This window comes from Raphanus sativus, chromosome 5 (assembly GCF_000801105.2).
Source record: "Raphanus sativus cultivar WK10039 chromosome 5, ASM80110v3, whole genome shotgun sequence".
NCBI lineage: Eukaryota > Viridiplantae > Streptophyta > Magnoliopsida > Brassicales > Brassicaceae > Raphanus > Raphanus sativus.
Genome location: NC_079515.1, coordinates 26,664,954 through 26,685,640, shown reverse-complemented (window position 1 = coordinate 26,685,640; position 20,687 = coordinate 26,664,954). Strand labels below are relative to the sequence as shown.

The 20,687-nt window shown below is 35.9% G+C and overlaps 5 protein-coding genes across 5 annotated transcripts; 2 read left to right on the top strand and 3 right to left on the bottom strand.

The window, feature by feature from the left end:
- Positions 1 to 83: 83 nt before the first annotated feature.
- LOC108858636 (uncharacterized) lies at positions 84 to 4,179 on the bottom strand. The gene is given in 7 exon segments (XM_056985814.1): positions 84 to 223; positions 305 to 603; positions 675 to 3,239; positions 3,329 to 3,348; positions 3,504 to 3,660; positions 3,663 to 3,796; positions 3,870 to 4,179. Coding segments are annotated over 5 exon segments (1,971 nt in total). The 5' UTR covers positions 3,902 to 4,179; the 3' UTR covers positions 84 to 223; positions 305 to 603; positions 675 to 1,611.
- A 1,114-nt stretch (positions 4,180 to 5,293) lies between these two features.
- LOC108856846 (integrin-linked protein kinase 1) lies at positions 5,294 to 8,454 on the bottom strand. The gene is made up of 12 exons (XM_018630740.2): positions 8,005 to 8,454; positions 7,812 to 7,886; positions 7,613 to 7,708; positions 7,447 to 7,532; positions 7,258 to 7,366; positions 6,830 to 6,909; positions 6,618 to 6,680; positions 6,417 to 6,535; positions 6,123 to 6,208; positions 5,881 to 6,002; positions 5,681 to 5,792; positions 5,294 to 5,588 (listed from the first exon to the last, which is right to left on the bottom strand). The coding sequence occupies exons 1-12, from the start codon at positions 8,359 to 8,361 to the stop codon at positions 5,496 to 5,498; spliced, it is 1,398 nt and encodes a 465-aa protein (XP_018486242.1). The 5' UTR covers positions 8,362 to 8,454; the 3' UTR covers positions 5,294 to 5,495.
- Positions 8,455 to 11,751: 3,297 nt separating this feature from the next.
- On the bottom strand, positions 11,752 to 12,893 carry LOC130494951 (integrin-linked protein kinase 1-like). The gene is made up of 6 exons (XM_056985813.1): positions 12,885 to 12,893; positions 12,740 to 12,835; positions 12,575 to 12,660; positions 12,374 to 12,494; positions 11,881 to 11,974; positions 11,752 to 11,759 (listed from the first exon to the last, which is right to left on the bottom strand). Exons 1-6 carry the CDS (start codon positions 12,891 to 12,893, stop codon positions 11,752 to 11,754), a joined length of 414 nt encoding a protein of 137 aa, XP_056841793.1.
- Positions 12,894 to 13,753: 860 nt separating this feature from the next.
- LOC108856156 (citrate synthase 2, peroxisomal) lies at positions 13,754 to 17,056 on the top strand. The gene is made up of 12 exons (XM_018629894.2): positions 13,754 to 14,092; positions 14,211 to 14,391; positions 14,585 to 14,670; positions 14,900 to 15,004; positions 15,111 to 15,173; positions 15,287 to 15,396; positions 15,556 to 15,675; positions 15,753 to 15,902; positions 15,968 to 16,088; positions 16,195 to 16,292; positions 16,398 to 16,521; positions 16,700 to 17,056. The coding sequence occupies exons 1-12, from the start codon at positions 13,850 to 13,852 to the stop codon at positions 16,829 to 16,831; spliced, it is 1,533 nt and encodes a 510-aa protein (XP_018485396.1). The 5' UTR covers positions 13,754 to 13,849; the 3' UTR covers positions 16,832 to 17,056.
- A 532-nt stretch (positions 17,057 to 17,588) lies between these two features.
- LOC108858635 (citrate synthase 2, peroxisomal-like) lies at positions 17,589 to 20,469 on the top strand. The gene is made up of 12 exons (XM_018632529.2): positions 17,589 to 17,804; positions 17,906 to 18,086; positions 18,235 to 18,320; positions 18,594 to 18,698; positions 18,807 to 18,869; positions 18,941 to 19,050; positions 19,138 to 19,257; positions 19,369 to 19,518; positions 19,590 to 19,710; positions 19,801 to 19,898; positions 20,007 to 20,118; positions 20,366 to 20,469. Exons 1-12 carry the CDS (start codon positions 17,589 to 17,591, stop codon positions 20,408 to 20,410), a joined length of 1,407 nt encoding a protein of 468 aa, XP_018488031.1. The 3' UTR covers positions 20,411 to 20,469.
- The last annotated feature ends 218 nt before the right edge of the window (positions 20,470 to 20,687 follow it).

Below are 20,687 nucleotides of genomic sequence, written 5' to 3'. Positions count from 1 at the left end.
AACAAGTTTTACAAAAATCATAATTAAGCTTAAACAAGTTGAAGAGAAGGTTGGTCTTGACCGGAGAATCTTGATTCGGTTCAAGAAGGTTAACCGGAATATAGTTCCGGTAATAATGCTGGGACTGATCATGAGAAGATGACAGACCGGACTCATAAACCGCCGTTCCTTGTATCACACTCGAACCCTGCTGTTCCGGATTCAATCTCGCGCCTTGTGCTATCTGCAAAACAAATGAAAAATCAAAGTTCCCCATTGTGGTACACGTTCGATATCTAGGTTAGACGATGAAGACGTGACTAACCTTAGCTCGTAGGTACATGTTATTGTGCTGCAACTCCATTTCCTTCATGAATTATGTGAAAACTCAAAACCCATTAAAAAGTATGATAAAAGATATGAAAGAAATGCTTGCTTGTAGGGGAAGGAAATTTAGCCCCTCAACGGCTACAAGATTTATCTTGCTTTCTCTCCCTTCAGTTTGGGCGGCGCTTCCGTAGTTGGTCGAGGAGATGAAGGTCTGATTGGCGTTTTAATATTTCACTATCTTAACTTGTTGTTGGTTCCTTAGTTTCATATTGCGAATATGTTCCTTGTATGTCTCTGTTCTTCTGTCTCAAACTCAGAAAATGGTAATAAACTTAACCAAACAAAAAGAAAAGTATTTTACTAACCTATTTTTCTTTGGGTGCTTTTTGTGTGGGAGATCTCACTGGTCCAATGTTGACATGGATTGTGGCAGATAGACATATTTAAACCAATGACATTTGGGGAGGGATATAGAAAATGAAAACTAAATAAGAAGAAAAGAAATGATGAGACGACAACTTAATGAGGGAACAAGAAATTAACCACAAACCTTTACACAGTTCACATTAGCTATTTCTTTTACAAATAGAAACTCTTTTTTGCTTCATACCTCCGTCACTTTCTTGTGACTACTAATTGCATTTACTATTATATAAAAGAAAAACTATAGTTGTTTGGTTAAAATATATCTTAAACTGTGCCATGTCATTTCAAACAGTTGGAAGGGTACATGTTTTGCTTGGTCTTTGCTGGAAAAAAATATGGTTACTTCCACCAGCTAATATCTCTAGTATTATCTCCGTTCCAAAATTATAAATATTTTTCAAAAAGTTGTTTTAAAAATATATTTTCTATTTTCAGTACATTTTTATTAGATAATAATAATAAATTGTAAAAAAATAAAAATTAATTATGTTTAGTGAATTTTGATTGGTTAAAAGTTGTGAGATATATTAAATCTCAAAAATAATATATTTAAAATCAATTTAAAATATTTTTTACTATATGTGAAATCTCAAAAAGACAAATTTGAAAGGAAAGAATATTAATCTCTATATTAGTTGCAAGTTTAAAATCACTAAGCCTTGGTGAAAGAAACTGATAACTACTGATTACAAGTTACAACTTCTAACTCTAAAAAGTAATCAAATTCAAAACCTATTGTGTTTCGATCAACGGATTGATTGTTGTAGTAAAACAATCAAAATCAATGTAGACTAGCCTATCTACATATCCAAACCAGACACAAGTGGAGCTTTTCCAACGTTAAAGTCATAAGTTGAGTAGGCTCATACAAGGACACTAGTTGAGCTCAGCGGGATGATTGATGGAAGACATATCCAAACGAGAGTTCTCAAAGGAACTATGTGGCAAATGAAGCTGAGACTGCATAGTAGAAGTAAAAGACAAACCGAGAGCTGGTCCTCCAGCATCAGGTAAGTGACAACCAACACCGACATTTCTGTAAGCAGAAGGCAGACCGGCAATCTCGGGATTATAGGGAGAAGGTAGTTGTTGCTGGCTGAATGTGACACTGTTTAGTTGGTGTCTTAAACCAGATTCATGGAAGTAGAGATCTTTATCAGTCAATGGATACAAGATTCTGGGAGGCAATTCTGAATCAGGGACAACGTATGTTCTAACTTGGGGTGGTTCAGAAAACATAGTGAAGGGCGTATCCTTTGAAATATCACACAACAAAGTTGTGTTCCAAGACTTATCTAGTGATGTGATTGTATGATTTTCTCCAAGTGTTGTGGTTCGCCATAACCAGCTCTGTTGAGCATAGCTCTCCAGAAAGGAGTAATCTATAGAAGCATCTGATGACATGATCCTCTCCCTCCTTCTAACCATATCCGAGTAACCTGTTTTAACAGAAACATCCTTACCCATCAGCCGCATTGTTGACTGAGTGTCATGTAAACACAAACCATCAGGCGTTGCAACCATATTGATTGTGTGGCCACACTCTCCGTCATTACTAGTGTCTGAAATGAAAAACGCATTATCGGTGAAGGTCTCATCAAGGCCTAGCCTAGCTGGAAAGTACATATGGTGTTTCTCACTATGCACAGTGAACCTTCCTACATCTCTGGCAAGTGCTGGCTCAGCTGACTGTTTCCTTCCACTGGATAAGTCCACTAAATTACTCGGTAAAACATATCTAGAGGAACCGTTTGCTTCTATTAATTCACCTTGTTTAAGAGGTAATTCTAAGATGGCCTCTTCTACAAGAAGTGGATCAGAAGGTGATTGGTTCAGCAACGTCTGGCGATGCATATCAACTGATGCAGGTTGAGACAAGGAAGAAGAAGAATAACTTCTGTACTGGATCTCACTCGAAGTAGAGATATATGATTGGTTAGGTTGAGACATATGCCTCTTTCTCTCCAAATCCAATGCATGCTTAATTCTTTCCAGTGTGAGATGTGGTCCAGGAAAACAAGACATGCCAGATTTTGCTCGAGCATGACTTAACCTTCTCCCAGAAACCACAGGCTGAAGCTTGTTTGGTTGCATGGATTCTATCATAGCCTTAGGTGACTGATCCTCGGTAGAACATAGACTTAACCGATTCATTTGCGAGCAGCAGAGTTGTAAAGAGAATATGACTTGCCTCTCCCACTGAGAAGCATCAATATTCGAGTTATCAAGACTTCTCACCGAGCAATCTTTCCTTTTAGCCACCTTCAAAGTTCCAGGAATTTGTACCTCAGAATCACAATCTTGACTGACTGATCTGGGAGAATCTGGAAACAGTTGTTCCTCTGTATAAGAAGAGAAACATCGCACTCCAGCCTTGTTCATACTAGGAGACATAACACCCGGTCTTTCTTTGATCCCAAGACTACATTCCCCATCATCTTCAGCTTTTTCTCGAGCTTGCTCTTCGCAGTTATAAACCTGAAAGTAAATTGCGTCACAAGTCCCTAAGTGTTAGTCTACAAGAAGGCTTTCAAATGATTTTTGTTTAGCTTTCAAATGATTATGAGCTTAAACTACAAAGCCAACATAACACTGTAGACGCTTAAGGTTATCCTTCACTACAAAGGCAACAACAACATCTAAAACAGTTCACTTAGCTAGACCGGTGGTACAAAATCGACATAAATCATAACATGTTTTAAGATTTTGAAAACTGAATATAGAGCCTAATACTTAATTTATCGAATGTTTTTGGATAAAAAATGAACCTTCTTGTAATCCTCAAGCTTCTTGGTTTTAATCTTCTTATGAAAGATAAGATCATTCGTCGTCGTTTCACGGATGAAGCGTTTCTTACAGGGTTTAGACTCTGCATTGGCCGAAAAGCTGGTTTGGGATCAACCGGAGATTTCGTTAGCAACGAGGGAGCTCATGAGACCACCAACGGAACTTGGCCACAGTTAACGGAGGAAGCAGTGACTGAGCAAAATCTCCGGTGAACTCACCGGGGAAGGGACAGCATTTCCGGATATCAACACTCCTAACATTACGCGTGTACTCTCTGTCGTATCAACAAAAACAAATTAAAATCAAAACAGTGTCTAAATAGTAAACAAAAAATAGCAAACACTCACCTGATGGAGAATCCTTCATAGTCACCCTCCATGGATCATACAAAGGCGACGAATTGAGAAGAGAACGACTAATAAGATTAGCGAGAAAGTAGAGAGAGGAGGAGAGTTTCAGAGTTTTTCGCTCAGAGAGTTCTTTTCTTTTTTTCTCTCTCTAATGGCGCTTGCTTTCACATATTCGTTTTTTCGATTTTTTAAAAAATAAATAAATATGATAATTTAAAAGAAGTGAAAGCGATAAGAGACAGCTACCGAACCCAAGTGCAGAGGCACAGACTTATATATATCAGTCTCTAACCATTAACTCTACGACCTTCAGAGGGCTGGGCATTTTATCCGTTAAATTTGATTCGATTCGTTATCCGTTGCTATTCGATTCGAAAATTCCGAATATCCGTAAGCTTTCGAAGCAAAGCAAATACTAAAATTCAATATCCGTCAAAATCGAAGCAAATCACAAATATTAAAATTTTGGGAAGCGAATATCCGATCCGATCCGTCAATATATAAATACATGTATATTTTGATTATATTTAAAGTTTTAAATGTATAAAATTATATAATTATTATTCTAATATATTATTTGATAGATTCTATTCATATTATTACTTATATAAAAGTATTACATAAAAGGAAGAGAAAATATTTACGATAATTATAATTTTTTTTTAAGTTTTGTGTTATTATAATTTTAACTAAGTTTAAAAATTTACAAAATATGAAGATTCATTGCTTTTTTTAATTTTTATCTTTTATATCATGCAAAAAATATATTTTACAAAACAAATTTGTATCAAATTTTTAAGATTATTTGTATTAATCAAAACAAATGAGAGATCCGTAAGTATCCGCGAATATCCGCAAATATCTATTTATTTTCCGGATATCCGTTTTTCCGAATATCCGTATTTTTCCGAAGCAAAGCAAATCGAAAAATCAGATATCCGTAACATTCGAAGCAAATCACAAATACCTTCAAAAACCCGAATATCCGATCCGTGCCCAGGCCTTCAGTCTTTAGGTCTCCCCCTCACGCGCTAATTTGCCTTCTGATCCAAGTAACCCCTAACTCTACGACCTTCATCTTTATCTGCAGTGATGTTAAATTTTTCAGAAGCTTTGGTATCAACATCAGTCAGAAAATACAGATTGGATTTGACTTATGACTGAACAGACAAATAAATAAATAAATAAAACTACCGATTTGACCTCATATATTATTTCAGTACACACTTTTTCTAGTACTACATAGCTTTTTTATTTATCGGCTCGAGGTCTTTTCTTCTGATAGTCATGGATTTTGATGATGTGTACTCAGAGATCTACCACCTAATAGATTCTAACTACTATATTACCAACGCAAGCCAAAAAAATAATTAACAACATTTTAAACTATTGTTAATGTAACGTCTTCAAACCATTCCAAGTCACGCAACTTAGATCTCTTCAGTAACTCATAATAATACATACATACAATGTTCTGCTCGACTGTAGGTTCAGTATAAAACAGTAGCCAATACAAAAAGGCTATAATGTTTAATTTGACATTGATTTCTTGGCGAAACCACAATCGTCTTCATTAAGTATATAGTTTAAAGAAAGAAACACACAAAGCTCCTCTTGGGGGGGTCACCTGGTTATGGATGAACGGCTACTACTAGGATTCACATAATCTCGCTTTGTAAACAATCTGATTCTTGGAAGGCACTTTCCTAGCCTCACCTGTTCCAAATCATAAAGCGTCTCACAAACTTCAATACTAGACACACAGAGAAAGAGTGATACAGTGATAGAGAGAGGGAGAGTGTGACAACCTTCCAGCTCATCTTCCTTGCAATTCGATCACTTATCAACTCCAAAACACTGATGATTTCTCTAAATGTTGGCCTTTTTGATGCCTCATTGTCCCAACATTCCTGGATTAACCTGAAAATAGTGGGGCCGTAAGAATTTCTCAAAGTAGACTAATGATATATTATGTTTGAAAATTGGGATGCTGTTTAGGATAACTTACTCTCTTAATCCAAAAGGATATGATTTTGCTAGAGCATTGAATGGTGGACGTTCACCTTCAACATATGCTTTAGGAACTTCAGTTTCTTCTTTCAGATGGAATGGTGCATAGCCTTCTATCATCTGTTTAGTTTGTGTTTACCCACCAACAACATTGGATTAGCCTCAAGACATTCTGCTCTGTGAACATAACTGAACTATTCAACATATGCTCTCTCTCTTTCTCTGTCTCGGCAACTTTACCTCTTGTAAGATCAAAGCGAAAGAAAATACATCTACTTTTGTATCATACTCTTCATTCCTGTATACTTCTGGAGCCATGTATCGCACTGTGTAGCAAGAACGACAACGAGAGTGTCATCAGCTTTTAAACCCATTCCCAAAACATACAATTTATGATCTAATCCGCAATATTTGTCCAATTTTAGTTTTAGACAATAAAACACCAAAGCTAAAGCTAAACCAAGGTTCCTAGCAGTTCTAAGCTAGCTCAAGACATGGCAGATTATAATATCAGATATTATTAAAAAAACTTACAAGAACTGTCCAATGATGTAACAGGCCTATCTTTTTTAACTGTCTTCTTTACTACCAGCAACTTGCTGACTCCAAAGTCTGCAACTTTTAGATGTCCCGAATTATCCCGCAGTATGTTTCTGTTATCTTATCCGAGCAAATAAGAAACTTTTGAGATATGCAATAATAGTAATAACTGAAAAGTTATTATTAAAAACTTACGGGGGCTCTAGGTCACAGTGGATTATAGCTTCAGGTTTATGCTCGTGCAAATAATTCATTCCCCTGCAAGAAAAATAAAAGAACACCACCGTACAGATAATCAGAAGCCACAGAATCGAGATATTGATGTTTCTTGCATTCAGTCATGTCTAAAGATGAACCCTATCCCTGCATAACGACGAGTAAAAATAGAAAGACAATAGCCACTTAACCTAGCAATTTCAAGTGCAAACTTCACTGCTTGCTCTGGCATTAGAGCCCCTTTCCTGTCTAGATATTGTCGCAGATCTCCCTACAAATAATTAAAAACTGAAAAATATTAGTGAATTTTTCACTTTAGATAAGACATACAGTGGAGGAAGTTTATTGCGGCCTATATTATAACTGAGCATTCTGTGAATGTGAAACATTTTCAGAATAAACATTCATGTCATAACCAACTGAAGTATCACTAAAATTGGTAAACAGAAAAAAATGTCTATTGTCAGAATAACATTTTCAAAAGGACTTGACAGAAACGTCTTCATGATATCTGTAAGCTTCTTGAGATCTTTTCACCCAGTATTGCATGAGTGATCTTGAAATCATAAAAGTTCATTTGTAGATTCATTAAAGATCTATCCGGATTGAGAAAGACTACCTTAGGTAGATACTCCGTCACAATCATCATGGGATTACTTTGAGTAACTGCCCCTAGAAACTGAACAACATTTGGATGACGTATCTTTTGAAGCAGTTGAAGTTCATTCCTGGATACCAGAAGTACAATTTAAAACCTTATAAAGAAACAATAATAAAGAAAGAAATAGGTGTAGTCAAGTCAACCCACACTTTGTCTTCATCAGAGAACATTTCCTCTCCAAAGGTTTTAACAGCCACATCAATTCCACGCCAAGAAGCCTTGTGAAAGGTACCCTATGGAGCAACAAAGAGTGTGAGTGAATTCAAAATTTCGTTAACTCTTACTAAAAGACATTTGGAAAGAAAGCAATTACTTTTGAAATTTTGACCGAGTTAGAAAGATCAAGCTCTGTTGGATGAATCTCATACTCAGGAACTTCCCTATCAGTTAGGACATGCATAGGAGGAATCTAAAAGAAAGAAACAACAAAAACGATTATAGATCATTCATAAAAAGCTATAACATCCATCAAATCAAATCAAATCAAATCAACAAGGGAGAAGGCGTAGTACCGTAGGCTTAGCACCATGTTTCTCCAAAAGCTGAATCACATCGTGATTTTTGTAATACACTGCATCTGCAAGAGGCTGTTAAAGATCAATCACGAATCGTCAACATCATCATCATCACAAACCACAAAATCAACCTAGCTATGCTAAATCATCAATCACAAATCGAACTAAAGCAGGAGTTTGAAGCCCGTACCGTACTGCCCCATCGGTCCATGGAATTAACCTTAGCGCCACGGCTAAGCAGGAGCTGAACGACATCGGTTCGTCCCTGACAAGCGGCGACGTGGAGAGCAGTACGTCCATCGATGTCGCGGTAATCGACGTTAGTTCCCGAATCCAACATCTTGTTGATCCCGTCGATATCACCTTCGTTGGTTAGATACATCAGACGAATCGTCGGATCCACGATCCCAGCAGCAGCAGCAGCAGCAGCCAACTCTTCGTCCTCATCTTCGGTTACCGTCTCCGTCGCGGTCCTTGATTCCGGAGCTAGGGAAGACTGCCTTCCGAGCTTGAATCTCGCCGGAGACTTGGGCTTGGTAGTCGTCATGGTCAAGAGAGAGGACTTGTAAGCAAAAATGAGCTGTAAATGGAACTGTAATGTAACGGCACCGACAGAAAAGGACAAACAATGTAGAAAAGCCCAACCAATTGGAGTAAGGCTTTATGGATATTATTCTCGTTTCATACTCGAGGTTTTAACTTTTATATACTAAAATAGATTAATTATTTCTTCACTTTTTTTTATTGAAGTCTATTATAAAGATTTTGTCCACACATATGGACATAATATTTTTACAGATATTATTTGCTTATATCTTATTAATTCAAAAATCAGTATAACAATTTAATTTTAATTTTTTTTTAAAGTTTAAATCAAACATCAAATTACTTATATATGACAAAATTCTTTTTTTTTCAAAATATATATGCTTGTTATTGTGTTTAAATTAAAGAAACATTCACATATTAGAAAGTATATTTATACGAATATTTTTAGTTGATTATAATCTAACTAGAAATTGTTTTATATCTTAATTTTTAACTTTTATAATAGTAAAATATTATTTATAGATAACAAAATAATATATAAGAATTATCTTATTTTTCTAATATTGTATTATATTAGTTTATAAGAATTTATCTAATATAACATATAAATATAATATTAATTGTAAAATTATTTATATGCGCATCCACTTATTCATATTTAATTTTTAACTTTTTCCTATGAATGAAGACCATTTATCTATCATGTTTATGTCTCTATTAACTGGATTTTACATTCACTATACAAAAAAAAATAGATATTATCTTCATCATGGTAATTACAACTTTTTTAGATAGATTTTTTTTGTTGTCCCTTTTATTCAGTGGAATGGTAAGCTCTGTTTAAATGATTTCCAACAATTTCTTATATTTTAGAATATTTTTAACTCTAAAATAGAATAATTCTAGGTAGAATAGAGTTATTTCAATGATTTCTCCACATTTTACTCCAAAATAATATTCTTGAATATATTATCTTTCTATTTTATATAACTAATATATTTCGTTTATAAAATTTACTATTTGATCTTGTATATTTTGTTTTTCACACAATTTGTGCATATTTCAAACAGATCAAACATGAATTTTTAAAAATCGATATAGTCAACAAAATGATGAAGTGATTCTTTCTCCATTTACCTCATTTGGACAGTATTCTTAGGATTCTTAGTGGATCGGAAACAATTTAGAAGAATATTAAATCACTAATATCCATGGTTTTAGTTGTTATGTTGCTTATTTTCAATTTTGGTATTTGTTTTATTTGGCTAATCTTATAAAGCTAAATATGTTTCAAGTGTTTCATTTCTTAAACCAATCAATTTTACTTGAAATTTGATAAATAAATTTCTAAAATATAAGAAATTATTAGAAATCATTTAAGAAATTATAAGAAATAAATTTTTCTTGAAGATCAAGCTTCGTCTCTTCTGGGAGCTAGTTATAGAAAAAAAAAGAGTTGGGTCATATAATATGCTAGCCAAGAAATCTCATTTTCAGGAGTGATACGGATTATTTTGTCAACACGAGTTGATAACTGACTAATAGCACACAAAGATCTGATAGAATACAGCAGTAGACAAGTAAGTTAACATTGAGGATAGCAAAAGGTCGTGGAAAAGACTCTGACCTCATCTCTGATGAAGTTCAATGGCTTTTCATGCGTCTGAATGCCCGTAGTTGGAGTAACTCCACCATGACTAAACAATGTAGTCAGAGATGCTGTAGCAAAAAGAGAGTAAACATTACAGAACGACACTAAAGAATTGCATATTAACATGAAACAATAACGAAACCATATAGTAAAATGTAGGATAAGTTATAGCACATTACAACCCGTAGCCAGTAAAATATTAAGACGAGACTAAATAAACATATATAGCCAACTTTCATGTGAAGTGCATGTGAAGTATATTTAATTTGCTATTGTGACATAGCAAGCAAGAGCTGTTTGAACTTTTTGAAGAAGAGAGAAAGGACTTAACATCAGTAAATTTCTAAATTATTGGAAATCATTTAAAACTTTTTTTAGATAGTTTTTTTTGTTGTCCCTTTTATTCAGTGGTATGGTAAGCTATGTTTTAAATAATTTCCAATAATTTCTTATATTTTAGAATATTTTTAACTCTAAAATAGAATAATTCTAGGTAGAATAGAGTTATTTCAATGATTTCTCCACATTTTACTAAATAATTAATCATGTGCAACAATATTTCATAGTAAATTTTTATGATGATTCTTTTTAATGGTACAGATTCTTAATATAAAGGTATAACAAAAATATAATAAATAATTAATGAGAGCATGTGCAACAATATTTCATAGTAAAATTTTATGATGATTCTTTTTAATGGTACAGATTCTTTTAGTATGTTTTTTTAATTGTATAGATTTAGATAAACCAATATTTTTTGCAAACAAAATTTCTTAATAAATAGGGGAAGATTTTGAAGATTTCTGAAACAGCAATAGCCAGGCCTTGCTGCCAAAAATATAAATAATAAGAGCGGCACCTACCACATTGACCCATTCCGTTCTCGTCTCTCCTTGTTAATTTGTTTTATAATCTCTCAGTTTGTTTAAACCAAATCACTCATCTCCAGCCTGCTTTCTACTATAAATATTGCATAGTACACCAAAACCATAACATAAAACTCCAATCAGTAGTACCATTAATATGTTGATTTCAGGCACAGGTTCTATTTTACCATGTATCGTCACATATAGAGGCAGAGCCGTGCTTCATGTGGAATGAGAAAGGCTTTCGCCACAGGCCCCCAACATATATATTATTTTGAGGGCCCCTATTTGCGGAGAAATTTGTGTATCATAATGGTTATACATGCATATATTTATTGTTTTCAATATTGGTTCAACATTTCTAGCCCATTTCAGTTTTATTTATCCCCTTTAATTATTTATCAAATAAGAAGGTAAATTTTTTTTTGTTGTTAAGTTTCCAGATAAAAAAATATGTATCCCTATAAATCTAAACCCTTCAAAATGAAAAAAAAACTCAGTTAATTTTACATATATATTATATATGTAGTATTCTTCTAGAAAGGAGGAAAAAGTTTGATCTATTAATTCTTGTTAGCTTGGCACCTTATATATAATTTGTTTGTGATTATACTGATTTGATATATAATTTCTTTTATAATGATTTGATAGCATACTTATGGAAAGAAAAAAAAGACAAAAATAAAAATTGATTATCATAGTAAGAGAAATAGTGGGAAGCAATTTTGAAAAAATATTTTTTTGAAAGAAAAAAATTCTGTTTTAGTTTTTATTACATTGAAAATTATGTATATTAAAAGGCCCCATTTTTTAATTTGCCTTAGGTCTCCTTGAGCCCAAGCACGGCACTGTATAGAGGAAGAAAAATAATTCATTCCCCTGCAAGAAAAATAAAAGAACACCATACAGATAATCAGAAGCCACAGTGATGTTTCTTGCATTCAGTCATGTATTAAGATGAACCCTATCCCTGCATAACGACGAGTAAAAATAGAAAGACAATATCCACTTAACCTAGCAATTTCAAGTGCAAACTTCCCTGCTTGCGCTGGCATTAGAGCCCCTTTCCTGTCTAGATATTGTCGAAGATCTCCCTACGAATAATTAAAAACTGAAAAATATTAGTGAATTTTTCTCTTAAGATAAGACATACAGTGGAGGAAGTTTATTGCGGCCTATATTATAACAGATCATTCTCTGAATGTAAAGCATTTTCAGAATAAACATTCATGTCATAACCAACTGTCGACGTAGCACTAAAATTGGTAAAACAGAGAAAATTGTCTATTGTCAGAATAACATTTTCAAAAGGACTTGACAGAAATGTCTTCATGATTTCTCTAAGCGTCTTGCTTTCACCAAGTGTTGCATGATATATAATATATATAAGATACTCCAACTTTTAATGTTCATGAGTGATCATGAAACCATAAATGTTCATTTCATTTATAGATTTAAAGATCTACGTGTTTATTCGGATTGAGAAAGACTACCTTAGGTAGATACTCTGTCACAATCATCATGAGATTACTCTGAGTAACTGCCCCTAAAAACTGAACGACATTTGGATGACGTATCTTTTGAAGCAGTTGAAGTTCATCCCTGAACGCATTCCTGGATACCAGAAGTACAATTTAAAACCTTATAAAGAAACAATAATAAAGAAAGAAATAGGTGTAGTCAAGTCAACCTACACTTTATCTTCATCAGAGAACATTTCCTCTCCAAAGGTTTTAACAGCCACATCAATTCCACGCCATGAAACCTTGTGAAAGGTACCCTATCGAGCAACAAAGAGTGCGAGTGAATTCAACTTTTCGATAACTCTTACTAAGGACATTTGAAAAGAAAGCAATTACTTTTGAAATTTTGACCGAGTTAGAAAGATCAAGCTCTGTAGGATGAATCTCATACTCAGGAACTTCTCTATCAGTTAGGACATGCATAGGAGGAATCTAAAAAAAAAACAACAAAACAATTATAAATCATCATAAAAGCTATAACATCCTTCATCGAATGATAAGGCGTTTGTTTGCTTTTTTATGGGTGTTTGGTGTTAGGCTCTCGAGTTTGAGTTCTGGTTGGGTACTGTGAACTGAAAGTTCAGGTAAAGATAGTCTTTTGTTGCTGTGAATGCCTTTGCATTGCTGTTTCTCTCTTGTGCAGTTCGTGGCAAGAGGTCCTGCTTGTCAAAGCTATGAAGCCTTTCTCTAGTTTCTTTTTAAAGTTTGTTTTCAAGGCTGGATGCAAGAGTGAAGACCAAGCGAGTGTTCATAATCGTTTATATATGTCACCTGTTGTTTGGGTATGTGATCTCCCCTTCCTATGGGGTTTAGGGTCCCTTTCTATGGGATTTAGTGTCCCTTCTTATGGGTTTTAGTTGCTGAGGATATTCACATCTTCCTTCAGTTCTTGTAAGAAACTCTGTAATCCTCTCTGTTGTGTTATCATCATAATAAAACCCATCTTGACGAAAAAAAAAAAAAGCTATAACATCCATAAAATCAAATCAACAAGGGAGAAAAAACGTGTACCGTAGGCTTAGCACTTCGAGCCCAATAAATTGGCCCATCATTGAATAGATATTTAGCAGACCGAGGAAGCTGATCGACTCCCTACGCGATCCACATAGCGTCTGAAATCACTCGCTAGCATTACCAGACACGTGTGCCTCTAGTAGAGCGAGTAGTCTTCCCACGCCAAAGGGATAAAGGAAGCGAAAGTTTGAAGTCAGCAGGATAATACTGACAGATAAGCCTCTTTTGAATGCTATCCGTCAGATCCAAGCTGAGTCATCTTATCACCGTCGATCCGTATTTTAATAGTGAAAGAGAAAAACTCAAATTGCTACAAATAGGAGTTTCAGGACATAAAGCTTTCGTTACTTACCAAAAGATTGTTTCTTCTTCTTCGTCTATTCTTCGAATTCTTATTTTTGGATATTTTTTTTTCTCGTGGGGGAGGTGAAAATGGAGATTTCTGAGAGAGTCAAAGCTCGATTGGCCGTTCTCACTGCGCACTTGGCAGTTTCCGATCCCGTCGGATCGAGCCAGGTGTTGCCGGGGGCGATCGAGCCATGGTGCACATCAAGCCCTGCACCACCGCATGGATCCTTAAAAGGAAGCTTGACGATCGTCGATGAGCGTACGGGGAAGAGATATCAGGTCCCAGTCTCAGAGGATGGTACCGTTAAAGCCGTTGATCTCAAGAAGGTAATTGTAATTTCTGAAAATCGAATGTGATGATCAAAAGAGTAAATTGAAAAGGATTTGATCTAATTGGATAATATTGTCTTAATTTCGTTCGATTCAATGTTTGGTGGGGGTGCAGATAACGACGGGGAAGGATGATAAGGGACTTAAGTTATACGATCCAGGCTACTTGAACACGGCTCCTGTTCGATCTTCGATATCTTACATCGATGGAGATGAAGGGATCCTGCGTTACCGTGGGTATCCTATCGAGGAGTTGGCTGAGAGCAGCACTTTCATTGAGGTTTCTTATCTCCTCAGTAAGTCTCTTTCATCATGTTGCTGCTGCTTGTATCGAATGTTTGATCACAGACTTGCTATTGGAACGGAGATGATAAGTTTCATTCGATAGAAAGTTGTCATCTTTTGTTGTTGATCTCGAAAATTAAGGGACTTAAGAGTTCTAGTTTGTGGATTAATAATAAACCTTTTTTGTTTTGTTTTCTGTGGCAGTGTATGGGAATCTACCTTCTCAAAAACAGCTAGCTGATTGGGAGTTTACCATTTCTCAGCATTCAGCTGTCCCACAAGGAGTATTGGTATATTTCTACTCCAATTTTTTTTTTCTAGTAGTGTAAGTTGTTCATCTTTCCTGCAAAGCATCCTGATCTGGCCCGTGAAGGCCCGTTGTGAGTTCAATGTGTACAGGATGACCATTTTAACCACATAACATTAATACTCGAAGCATTGTGTGGTTGAACTTCTGATCATTTGGATATCTAATGATTTTTGGCTCACCTAAGATTATTTCTTTGTCTGTTCTTGCAGGAGATCATACAGGCAATGCCTCATGATGCACACCCAATGGGTGTTCTTGTGAGTGCAATGAGTGCACTTTCCATCTTCCATCCTGATGCCAATCCTGCTCTTAGGGTACGTTCTATAATCATGTTTTCTCTGTGTACTGTTGAGATGTTTTTTTCTCCTGAACTCCATTTGTTTGTGTTCTTGGTTTAACGGAAATTCCGATGTGGTGCAGGGCCAAGATATTTACAAGTCGAAACAAGTCCGTGATAAACAGATTGTTCGTATTCTTGGAAAGGTACTGTTTGTATATGTTGATTTGGTACCTTTAATGTATAGAAAGTCTGTGTATTAGTTGCGGACTGGAGAAAAGGTTTTCTTCTTTTTGATATAACTATAACGTGTTTGCAGGCTCCAACAATTGCAGCAGCTGCTTATCTGAGGATGGCAGGCAGGCCTCCTGTTCTTCCTTCTGGCAACCTCTCTTATGCAGAGAATTTCCTTTATATGCTGGATTCAATGTACGCCACCATCTATCTTCCCTAGCTATTCTTTTTGGCTAGACACTTGACTTTGTAGAGGGTGTGCAATAATTTAAGACTTTTAGTTAGTTTAGATCCGTTTTTAGCTTCAGACGTGCTCGTAACGGGATATATTCTATCATCTTCCACCGATTACAGGGGGGATAGGTCTTACAAGCCTAATCCTCGTCTGGCTCGAGTGCTTGACATTCTCTTCATACTGCATGCTGAACATGAAATGAACTGCTCTACTGCTGCTGCTCGTCATCTTGCCTCTAGGTACCTACCACTGGTTAGCGATTCATTGAGCCCTGCTGCTCTGAGGTGTGTTTGAATCAATTTTTGTGTTTCTGCAGTGGTGTTGATGTGTACACAGCTGTTGCTGGAGCTGTCGGAGCGCTATATGGTCCACTTCATGGTGGTGCCAACGAGGCTGTCCTTAAGATGTTATCAGAGATTGGGAGTGTTGAAAATATCCCAGAGTTCATAGAAGGCGTGAAGAACAGGTAACTCAATATACTTATGAAAAATTAAAGCATTATAATCTAAATTGTGATGGATTATTTGTCAGAAAGAGGAAGATGTCAGGTTTTGGACATCGTGTTTACAAAAACTACGACCCGAGAGCAAAAGTCATCAAGAAACTGGCGGATGAAGTGTTCTCCATTGTTGGAAGGGATCCTCTAATCGAGGTACTTTTGATCCTCGTATCTCTTCTAGTCGATTGTTAATCAAATTTCTTTTTGTATTTTATAACGAATGTTGTTTAAGAACGTTCTGATTTATGACGTTTTTCAGGTAGCAGTTGCTCTAGAGAAGGCAGCACTCTCTGATGAATATTTTGTGAAGAGAAAGCTATACCCAAATGTCGATTTCTACTCTGGATTAATCTATAGGTAAGGCATTGCTGCTGACTCGTCTTGAACGTAAAAAAAATCCTTGATATAAGCTAATGTAACCATCAAGTTGAATCTCGTGTGTTTGAAAATTGAATTGGACAGGGCAATGGGATTCCCACCTGAATTCTTCACAGTCCTATTTGCAGTCCCGCGTATGGCTGGATACTTGTCTCATTGGCGTGAGTCGTTGGATGATCCTGACGCTAAGATCATGAGACCCCAACAGGTACCATACGTGATACATACACTCTTTGATAAAATTGATGACATGAAAGGGTTTTGGCTCATGGGTTATACATGATACATACACTCTGATGTTAGATCAAAGACGTATATACATTCACTCTGATAGATCAGTGATTTAAAACTGATTCATAGGAAATTTTTATTGTGTGGCTGTGCAGGCCTACACTGGGGTGTGGCTAAGGCACTACGAACCGGTGAGAGAAAGAACTTTGTCAAGTGGTTCAGATAAGATGGGTCAAGTTTCCATTTCGAATGCATCAAGAAGGCGTTTATCTGGATCTGCACTTTAAGTCTCAAACTCTACTACTACATACGAATAAAGACACAAACACCTCTGGGTAAACAAGAGGGTCTTCCAACATTCTTTGTTGTTTCCATTCTCTTACAAACTCAATAATCCATTCCAGTTTACTGCATTATTTGTTTGTTGTTCTGTACTTGATGATTTAAAACATATTTTCATACTTCCATCTAATAACAATGTCTTAAGAGGGAAAGACATACGTGTTCATGAATTGTGTGCGCCTTTTATCAAGAAAATTAATAAACACATTGCCTTCTGACAGTTAAAATGTGCTAAATTTAGCAAATTGCTTGCTAGACACTTGACCTCCCTAGAGTGGATATGATATCATATACAGATTATATACATAAATACATCCAAGAAACTGACCTCTTATTTAAATATCATGACATATTATTCTCCTTAACCACTTGGAAGTTAATTCTTGGAACTTCGAAATAATCTTTGATTTTAGATCAAAGTATTTACTTGTACTCTATTTCATAAAAATATCCTATTATAGTTTGCATTGCGAATAGTGTAAAGTATTTCCATTTTAAAATTTAAGGACAACAATCATAGAAAATAATTAAGAAGTGAGAAAAAAATATTAAAAAAATGACAGTGTGACTGCCATTACTCTGTAATTGATCTAAAAAACTGTCAATTTATCTTATTAAAAAGTACTATAAGCTTTTGTTTGGACGTTCTTTCTGCGCACTTGGTATTTTTTAAGGTGAACACTGGTATTTTTTAAGGTGAAAATGGAGAGAGTCCATGCTAGATTGGATGTTCTCTCTGCGCACTTGGAGGTCTCTGATCCCATGGCGACGGCGATCGAGCCATGGTGCACATCAAGTGTTGCTGCCCCGCATGGATCCTTAATGGGAAACTTGACGATCGTCGATGAGCGTACAGGCAAGAAATATCACGTCTCAGTCTCAGAGGATGGTACCGTCAGGTCTACTGATCTCAAGAAGGTATATATAACGGGTCTGTAATATGACAAGCATGCAGTTGATTGATATATGGTGTGTTGTATGATATAGCTTAGAGATGGATTTACGTGTTTGGTCTGCAGATAACGTCGGGGAAGGATGACAAGGGACTTAAACTATACGATCCTGGTTATTTAAACACGGCTCCTGTTCGATCTTCGATCTCTTACATTGACGGAGATGAAGGAATCCTACGTTACCGAGGATACCCTATCGAAGAGTTGGCTGAGAATAGTACTTTTCTTGAGGTTGCTTACCTCCTCAGTAAGTCTTCTAATTAATCATCATCATGTCTTGTACCTTCTTGTTGCATGTAGTTTTTCTTTTGAGTCACCAAACTTTGATTATAGACTTGCTACTCATACGGAGATGACGTATTTAGTGCTCTACTTTGTTTTCTTCTCTCTTTCAGTTTATGGGAATCTTCCTTCTCAGCACCAGCTAGCTGATTTGGAGTTTGAGGTTTCTCAGCATTCAGCTGTTCCACAAGGACTACTGGTGAGTTTCTTCTACTCTTTCCCTCGTATGGTTTGTTTTGCTTGTAAACAATGATCAGGTCCATCAAGGACACTGCATTATGTCTATGTAACCATTGTTAGTATGATCACGTGTGCATGATTGTGATTACTGATCGTTCTATGACGTAACACTTGATATTGAGAAGCGTTGAGGCATGTGTATCAGTAGATCTGATGGATATGGTAATAACTGTACGTAGTAATAGATTATTGATGCCGACTTAATAGATGATTTCTGAATATTTTCTCTCAGGATATAATTCAGTCCATACCTCAAGATGCACATCCATCAGGTGCTTTTGTCAGTGCGATGAGTACACTTTCCCTCTTTCATCCTGATGCAAATCCTTCTCATATGGTAAGTTTTATAAACCAGCTTTTTGATAACGTGTACTCTACGCTAACTCGTTGTACTCCATTTGTCTGTATTCTTAAATTCACGGAGGTTTCCGTTGTTTGCATGCAGGGCCAAGATATTTACAAGTCAAAACAAGTTCGTGATAAACAGATTTTCCGTGTTCTTGGACAGGTATTGTTGTGTCCGTTAATTTTGTCCCATGAATGAATGTTAGTATATATAATATAACGTGTTATATACAGGCACCTACAATTGCAGCAAATGCTTTTCTGAGGACGTCAGGCAAGCCTCCTGTTCTTCCTTCGACCAACCTTTCTTATGCAGAGAACTTACTCTATATGCTAAATTTTATGTACACCACCCTCTGCCTTCCCCTCCTTAATAGATTATACATGTTGCAGCTTTAGTAAGTTTATATTGCATCTTCCATTGATTACAGGGGCAATAGGTCTTACAAGCCTAATCATCGGCTAGCTCGTGTGTTGGACATTATATTCATACTGCATGCTGAACATGAAATGAACTGTTCTACTGCTGCTGCTCGGCATCTTTCCTCTAGGTACTTATATAGTTATATTACTCTGGTTAGATATTTTTCATTACTTGAGTTTTCTGTGAGATCTATGTTTTAATGATTAGTACATATATATATATATATATTTTTGTGTAGTGGTGTTGATGTGTACACTGCTATTGCGGGAGCTGTTGGAGCCCTTTACGGCCCACTTCATGGTGGTGCGGTTGAAGCTGTGTCTAAGATGTTATCTGAGATTGGAACTGTTGAAAACATTCTAGAGTTCATCCGATGCGTGAAGAACAAGTAACTCAATACATTAAGACTAAAAGTATCTTGATTGTGATGAGTTATTTCATTACATTACTTTCTCCCAGGAAGAGAAGAATGTCAGGTTTTGGACACCGCGTTTACAAAAACTACGACCCAAGAGCAAAAGTCGTTAAAAAACTGGCGTATGAAGTGTTCTCCATTGTTGGAAAGGATCCTCTGATTGATGTACTTAAGATTACTGTGATCATGTATCTTTCTTGCTTGATGGTTTGTTGAATGTGGTTTAAGATAGATTTGATGTATAATGTTAAACAGGTAGCAATTGCTCTAGAGAAGGCGGCAGTCTCTGATGAGTATTTTGTTAAGAGGAAGCTTTACCCAAATGTTGATTTCTACTCTGGATTAGTCTATAGGTTTGAGCCGTCTAACAAATTCTTGATAACGAGTTGTTGCAAGTTGTAACCATTAAGATCTTTGCCTGAAACTTTTGTTTTTGGTATTTGAATGGGATAAAAACACAGGGCAATGGGAATCCCACCACAATTTATCGCAGTCCCACGTATGGCTGGATACTTGGCACACTGGCTTGAGTCGTTAGATGATCCTGATACTAAGATCATGAGACCCCAACAGGTAAAATAATGCACTCTTTGATAGATAATGACTTTAAGGGTTACGTAATGGGTAATACATTATAAATACTTCCAAAGGTTTTTTTAGATCATGGGCTATAGCTTATACATAGACTTTTTGATAGATCAATGACTAAAAAGGTTTTTTTTTTTGTGGTTAATGGGTCTTACATTATGATAGATACAAACACTTCTTTTATAGATCAAAAGGTTTTATTAGGCTCACGGCTCATTGTGTGGTTGCACAGGCCTATACTGGAGTGTGGCTAAGGCATTACGCTCCAGCGAAGTGATTTGGATTCTGATCAGATTGGGCACTGAAATAGGCACCAGATAAAGAACTTCCATATATGTTGTACTAGGGCCGGTCCGCGCTACGCGCGGATTTTTGCATTTAGATTTTGAATTTTTTATATTTAAATTTTGATTATATGGTTTGTTCATTGAAAATTACAAATCATATGGTGATCGCGAGTTTTGCAGCTGTCTGAAACAGATGCCACTACAGGAGGCTCTGATTGTGTTTATAAAGTGAGTTAGTACATCTATATATATATACGTCAACCTTCA